The 7,405-nt window shown below is 45.1% G+C and overlaps 1 protein-coding gene across 3 annotated transcripts in view; it reads left to right on the forward strand.

Annotated features, from left to right (window-relative positions):
* Nucleotides 1–3,429, forward strand: part of CDH1 (cadherin 1) — a 96,439-nt gene extending 93,010 nt beyond the window's left edge. The window contains exon 16 of one of the 3 annotated variants that reach the window (XM_023210272.1): nucleotides 2,972–3,429. In XM_023210272.1, coding sequence (XP_023066040.1) covers nucleotides 2,972–3,181 — 210 coding nt within the window. In that variant the 3' untranslated portion in view covers nucleotides 3,182–3,429. The remainder of the gene's footprint in view (nucleotides 1–2,971) is intronic. The other 2 variants (XM_023210273.1, XM_023210274.1) reach the window with 2 other exon arrangements.
* The last annotated feature ends 3,976 nt before the right edge of the window (nucleotides 3,430–7,405 follow it).

The following is a 7,405-nucleotide window of genomic DNA, read 5'->3' on the forward strand; positions in this document are numbered from 1 at the left end:
TGAGACAGAGTTTCGCTCTGTTGCCTAGGCTGAGTGCACTGTGGCGCAGTGTCGGCTCACTGCAACCTCTGCCTGGGTTCAAACAATTCTCCTGCCTCAGCCTCCCAAGTAGCTGGGATTACAGGCCTGCGCCACCACACCCGGCTAATTTTGTAGTTTTAGTAGAAACAGGGTTTCTCCATGTTGGTCAGGCTGGTCTCTAACTCCTGGCCTTAGGTGATCCACCCACCTCGGCCTCCGAAAGTGCCGGGATTACAGGTGCGAGCCACCGTACTCAGCAGCCTGTCTTTCTTCATCTGTGTCTCATCTGAATTTTGGATCTAATAGTGCTTCAAATTGCAAAGTCCATGTGGCAAAACCAAGAATTGCCTGAAAGGATTTAGTAGATCTAGAAATGAAACTATGAAAGATTCTAAGTAAATTTCATTTTAGTTTCACTAATGGGATTTACTTCCCTTGCCTCCCGCTGCTGGTTGGGATATAATGATAAATATAAATGTATATCACAAGACTACCTGAGGAGTAGAAAAATAGAATCCATATTGTATATGTCAGAAATGCATTCAGCTCTAAATACAAGATGCTGAAACAGATGGGAGTAGATTTACCTTGTACAAATAGAAAGCTGGGGTGAGCAGTCTAGGCTGGTGCATCAGGCTGTTCCATGTTTCTGCTCCATTATCTTAGCATGGAGACCCTTGTTCTCAGGCTTGTTGCCTCATGATCACAAGATGGCTGCCACACTTCCAAACCTTAGGTCTGTATTCCAGTTAGGAAAAAGTATGAAGAGCAAAGCAGAGGGCAGAAGTCTTTCTTCTAGTGAACTGTCTTCTTAAGTTTAACAAGGGAGTTGTCCAACCAGTTATTGGCCAGAACTATCAGAAGGTTGTGTCTGTCTGCAAGGGAGAATAACAAGGCATTAAATTAATTAGGATAAGATGAGAAAGAACCCAGTAAAGACATAGCCTGGCAGGATCTGTCTCCTTAAGCTATATTCTCTAATAACTTGCTCGGTTACTGGAATGATTTTCTGGGCTTTCTGATGGTCCAGTGACCCTTGGTGAGTCTTCATGGTGAGGTCTGCCTTATATTCCTACAGGAGCTGTCACTGAGGACTATGAGGCATTGCAGTGTTAGAAGTGACCAAGCCACATTCATTTTGGCCACTGGAGAAAACAAGAAACAGGAAGAAACCAGTTAGCTACCCCTTTTATTTATTTATTTTTATTTTTATTTTCATTTTTTGAGACAGTTTCACTCTTGTCACCCAGGCTGGAGTGCAATGGCATGATCTTGGCTCACGGCAACCTCTGCCTCCCAGATTCAAGCGATTCTCCTGCCTCAGCCTCCCAAGTAGCTGGGATTACAGGCACTGCTATCACGCCCGACTAATTTTTGTATTTTTAGTATAGACAGGGTTTCATCATATTGGCCAGTCTCTCAAACTCCTGACCGCAGGTGATCTGTCTGCCTTGGCCTCGCAAAGTGCTGGGATTACAGGTGTGAGCTACCACGCATGGCTATGGACCCCTTTTAGATACATCTGGATTCAGGCCTTTCCTCCATTCACACTCATTTGCAAGTCATCACTTGTATTTGTAGTTTTTATTTAAACTATAAAAATAATATGCTAAAAAAGAACAAGATCATGTCTTTTGCAGGCGCACGGGTGGAGCTGGAGGCCATTATCCTTAGCAAACTAATGCAGGAACAGAAAATCAAATACCATGTGTTCTCACTTACACGTAGGAGCTGAATGATGAGAACTCATGGACACAAAGAAGAGAATAACAGACACTGGAGTCTGCTTGAGGGAGGAGCGTAGGAGGAGGGAGAGGAGCAGAAAAGATAACTATTGGGTACTGGGCTTAATACCTGGGTGACGAAATAATCTGTACAACAAAGCCCCACGACATGAGTTTATCATTTGTTACCTATATAACAGACCTTCACATGTACTCCCAAACCTAAAAGTTTTTCTTTTAAGTATGCTTTCTATTTTAAAAATATAAATTATGGTGTGGGGGTACACACCTGTAATCCCAGCTACTCAGGAGGCTGAGGCAGGAGAATCGCTTAAAGCCGGGAGGTGGAGGTTGCTGTAAGCCGATATCATGCCATTGCACTCCAGCCTGGGTGACAGAGCAAAACTTTGAGACTCCATCTCAAAACAAATAAATATACTTTATTTATTTCATAAAATGAAAATATATAGAGAAAAAAAAGCTGGGCGCAGTGGCTCACGTCTGTGATCCCAGCACTTTGGGAGGCCGAGGCAGGTGGATCACCTGAGGTCAGGAGTTGGAGACCAGCCTGGCCAACATGGTGAAACCCCGTCTCTACTAAAAATATGAAAATTAGCTGGACGTGATGGCACACGCCTATAGTCCCAGCTAGTTGGGAGGCTGAGGCAGGAGAATCGCTTGAACCTGGGAGGCGGAAGTTGCAGTGAGCCAAAATCACGCCACTGCACTCCAGCCTGGGTGACAAGAGTGAAACTCCGTCTCCAAAAAAGAGAAAGAAAAAGAAAAAAAATACAAGTCCTTCCTTAGTTCCCACACCCCCACTCCCCAGATTTAACTGTTAAGCATTTGGCATTCATCCTTCCAGCCCTTTCTGGGTGGAAATGCAGCCTGAATGCACCAGTATGCAAAGTTTCCAGCTCTGCCCATCCAGCTGGTGGTGTGGAAGCCCCACCCTGATTTGTGGGTACTCCATCCTGACTGGTTGGTGCTTGCATCTCTCCTGCCTACATATAACTTACCATTTTACTTTCTCTTTCCATCAACAACATATCCTGCGCATCTTTCCATGCCTGTGTGTATAAATGTACCTTGCTGGTGTTCACTGCTCCATGGTGTGCCAGTCTGGGTGCATTGTCATACCTTACATGTTGTGAGACTTCTTGCCCCGGGTGACAGGTGTTCCCTTCCTTTCACTAAAAGGTCCTGTTGTCCCCTTTCTTCTTTAGAATCTGAAGGCGGCTGATAGTGACCCCACAGCCCCGCCTTATGATTCTCTGCTCGTGTTTGACTATGAAGGAAGCGGTTCCGAAGCTGCTAGTCTGAGCTCCCTGAACTCTTCAGAGTCAGACAAAGACCAGGACTATGATTACTTGAACGAATGGGGCAATCGCTTCAAGAAGCTGGCAGACATGTACGGAGGCGGCGAGGATGACTAGGGGACTCGAGAGAGGCGGGCCCTAGACCTGTGTGCTGGGAAATGCAGAGATCATGTTGCTGGTGGTTTTTCAGCTCCCTTCCCTTGAGATGAGTTTCAAGGTAAAAAAGAGACTGGTCAGTGATGTGGTTAGTATAGCTTTATAGTCTTTCCACTTTATAGCTATAATCAATGTGTGTTAGAAAAGTTTTGACTTATTCCTTGAAGGATTTTTTCCCCCACCGCGATTTACATGGTGGTGATGTCCAAAAGATACCCAAATTTTAATATTACAGAAGAACAACTTTAGCATCAGAAGGTTCACCTAGCACCTTGCAGATTTTCTTAAGGAACTTTGTCTCACTTTTAAAAAGAAGGGGAGAAGTCAGCTACTCTAGTTCTGTTTTTCTGTGTATATAATTTTTTTTTTAATGTATATGTTCCTGCTCATTGCTACAATGGTTTGTCCCCCTGCCTTTTTTTTTTTTTTTTTTTTAAGACAGGGTCTCATTCTGTCGGCCAGGCTGGAGTGCAGTGGTGCAGTCACAGCTCACAGAAGCCTTGTCCTCCCAGGCTCAAGCAGTCCTTGCACCTCAGCCTCCCAAGTAGCTGGGACCACAGGCATGTGCCACTATGCATGACTAATTTTTTAAATATTTTAGATGGGCTCTCCCTATGTTACCCAGGCTGGTCTTAAACTCCTGGGCTCAAGTGATCCTCCCATGTTGGCCTCCCAGAATGTTGGGATTACAGGCATGAGACACTGCATCTGCCCAGCTCCCCAACTCCCTGCCCTTTTTTTTTTTTGAGACGGAGTCTCGCTCTGTCGCCCAAGCTGGAGTGCAGTGGCTGGATCTCAGCTCACTGCAAGCTCTGCCTCCTGGGTTTACGCCATTCTCCTGCCTCAGCCTCCCGAGTAGCTGGGACTACAGGCGCCCGCCACCTCACCCGGCTAGTTTTTTGTATTTTTTAGTAGAGACGGGGTTTCACCGTGTTTAGCCAGGATGGTCTCGATCTCCTGACCTCGTGATCCGCCCGTCTCGGCCTCCCAAAGTGCTGGGATTACAGACTTGAGCCACCGCGTCCAGCCCTCCCTGCCATTTTTTAAGAGACAGTTTCGCTCTGTCACCCAGGCCTGGAATGCAGTGATGTGATCATAGCTCACTGTAACCTCGAACTCTGGGGCTCAAGCAATTCTCCCATCAGCCTCCTTTTTATTTTTTTGAACAGATGGGGTCTTGCTATATTGCCATGTTAGTCTTAAACTCCTGGCCTCAAGCAATCCTCCTGCCTTGGCCTCCCAAAGTGCTGGGATTGCGGGCATGAGCTGCTGTGCCCAGCCTCCATGTTTTAATATCTGCTCTCACTCCTGAATTCAGTTGCTTTGCCCAAGATAGGAGTTCTTCAATGCAGAAATTATTGGGCCCTTTTAGGGTAAGCAGCTCATGTCTTCGTCTGGCCACATCTTGACTAGGTATTGTCTACTCTGAAGACTTTTAATGGCTTCCCTCTTTCATCTCCTGAGTATGTAACTTGCAGTGGTCATCTATCCAGTGAGTTGTTCTGAGTAAGTGTGTTCGTTAATGTTTATTTAGCTCTGAAACAAGAGTGACATACTCCAGGATTTAGAATAGTGCCTAAAGTGCTGCAGCCAAAGACACAGTGGAACTAGGAAAAGTGGGCTTGGAGATGGCAGGTGAGCTTCTCACTGAGCCTCGCAATTGAGCAAACTGATGCTGAGGATGATTGAGGTGGGTCTACCTCATCTCTGAAAATTCTGGAAGGAATGGAGGAGTCTCAACATGTGTTTCTGACACAGGATCCGTGGTTTGTACTCAAAGCCCAGAATCCCCAAGTGCCTGCTTTTGTTGATGTCTACAGAAAATGCTGGCTGATCTGAACACATTTGTCCAATTCCAAATGTGCATAGAAAACTGAGAATATTCGAAATTCTAAACTTTTTTCTTAGGAGTAAGAAGAAAATGTGGCCCTAAAGGGGATTAATCGAGGGGTGGGGGGGGGGGGGAGAGGATCTTGATTCGGAGCTCTTTTTATTTAAATGTGAATTGCAACTTTTTGACAATCAAAGAAAAGACTTTTGTTGAAATAGCTTTACTGTTTCTCAAGTGTTTTGGAGAAAAAAATCAACCCTGCAATCACTTTTTGGAATTGTTTTGATTTTTCTAAAGTTCAAGCTGTATCGAATATAGTTCTGTGTAGAGAATGTCACTGTAGTTTTGAGTGTATATGTGTGTGGGTGCTGATCATTGTATATTTTCTTTAGGGGTGGAAAAGGAAAACAAGCCGAGAAAAGTATTCTCAAAGATGCATTTTTATAAATTTTATTAAAGAATTTTGTTAAACCATTGTCAAACTTGTTTTATTTGATTCCACCACATTTCCAGGCAAGAGAGAAGATGGATGGAGATGGCCTTAGTCAAAACATGGAGAAAGAGGCGGGGCACAGTGGCTCACGCCTGTAATCTCAGCACTTCAGGAGGCCGAGGCGGGTGGATCACTTGAGCTTAGGAGTTTGAGACCAGCCTGGGCAACATAGTGAAACCCCATCTCTACAAAAACACAAAAACTAGCTGGACGTGGTGGCACGTGCCTGTAGTCCCAGCTACTCGGGAGGCTGAGGCATGAGAATCATTTGAACCCAGGAGGCAGAGTTTACAGTGAGCCGAGATTGCACCACTGCACTCCAGCCTGGGCGACAGCAAGACTCCATCTCAAAAAAATAAAAAAAATTTAAAAAAAAAGCTTCATGCTGAAGTGACTTCTCCAGAAGCTTCTATCATTCTACTGGGAGAAACTACATTCACATAGTAACTTTATTTGAATAGTATCCATCCATGTGGCAAGTGATGAAACCAATACAATTCCCATGTCCACGGGAGACTGCGTGGGCCCAGCTGAAGGACGAGACAGAGCAAAGTTTCAAACGATGTTCTCAGGGTCAGCAAGTGAGTACAGGCCAGTGGTTCCCTGCTGGGGAAGAATGTGTCCCCTCCTCCCTGGGACATTTTGCAATTTCTGGAGTACCTAGGGAGGTGGTCCTGTCATCACATCAAGGCCAGGGATGCTGCTGAACATCCCTGCACAGGACAGTTCCCCACAACCGCCGGGCGCGGTGGCTCAAGCCTGTAATCCCAGCACTTTGGGAGGCCGAGATGGGCGGATCACGAGGTCAGGAGATCGAGACCATCCTGGCTAACCCGGTGAAACCCCATCTCTACTAAAAAAATACAAAAAAAAACTAGCCAGGTGTGGTGGCGGGCACCTGTAGTCCCAGCTACTTGGGAGGCTGAGGCAGGAGAATGGCGTAAACCCGGGAGGTGGAGCTTGCAGTAAGCTGAGATCTGGCCACTGCACTCCAGCCCGGGCAACAGAGTAAGACTCTGTCTCAAAAAAAAGAAAAAAGAATTATCCTGCGCAAAATGTCAGCCACCATTAAGAAACCCTGGTGTAAGCCTAAAAACCTTACCTGTTGAAGGGGTATGACTTTTTTCTTTGGGTAATTTTTTATTGTGGTAAAATACAATGTAAAATTTATGATTGTAGCCATTTTGTTAAATTTTGAGACAGCATCTCACTCTTGTCACCCAGGCTGGAGTGCAGTGGCACAATCACGGCTCACTGCAGCCTCAATCTCCCAGTCACAAATGATCCTCCTGTCTCAGCCTCCCTAGTAGCTGGGACTACAGGTGTGTACCACTACACCCAGGTAATTTTAAAAATTGTTTTGTAGAAACGGGGATCTCGCTATGATGCATTGGATGGTCTTGAACTCCTGGGCTCAAGTGATCTGCCCTCCTTGGCCTCCCAAAGTACTGGGATTACAGGAGTGAGCCACCACGTTAGCCTCATTGTAGCCATTTTTAAGTATACAGTTCAACGACACTAAGTATATTCAAATTGTGTTGCAACCATCACCACTATCTTCAGAACTTTTTCATCATCCCAGACTGAAACTGTGCCCATTTATTTCAACTGTTTTTAAGTTTACAATTCAGTGGTATTAACTACATTCAAAATACTGCATAACTACCAGCTCTAGTGTTAAAACTTTTTCATCATTCCAAATACATTTAGTATCTAGTGGGCAATAACTCTCCATTCCTGTCTCTCTCCATCCCCTTGTAATCTCTATTCTACTTTTCATGTATGTAGACTCCTTTAATCATCCTTTTGCATCTGGCTTTTTTTTTTTTTTTTTTTTTTTGAGACAGAGTCTTGCTCTGTC

The sequence above is a fragment of the Piliocolobus tephrosceles genome, chromosome 17, assembly GCF_002776525.5.
Source record: "Piliocolobus tephrosceles isolate RC106 chromosome 17, ASM277652v3, whole genome shotgun sequence".
Lineage (NCBI taxonomy): Eukaryota > Metazoa > Chordata > Mammalia > Primates > Cercopithecidae > Piliocolobus > Piliocolobus tephrosceles.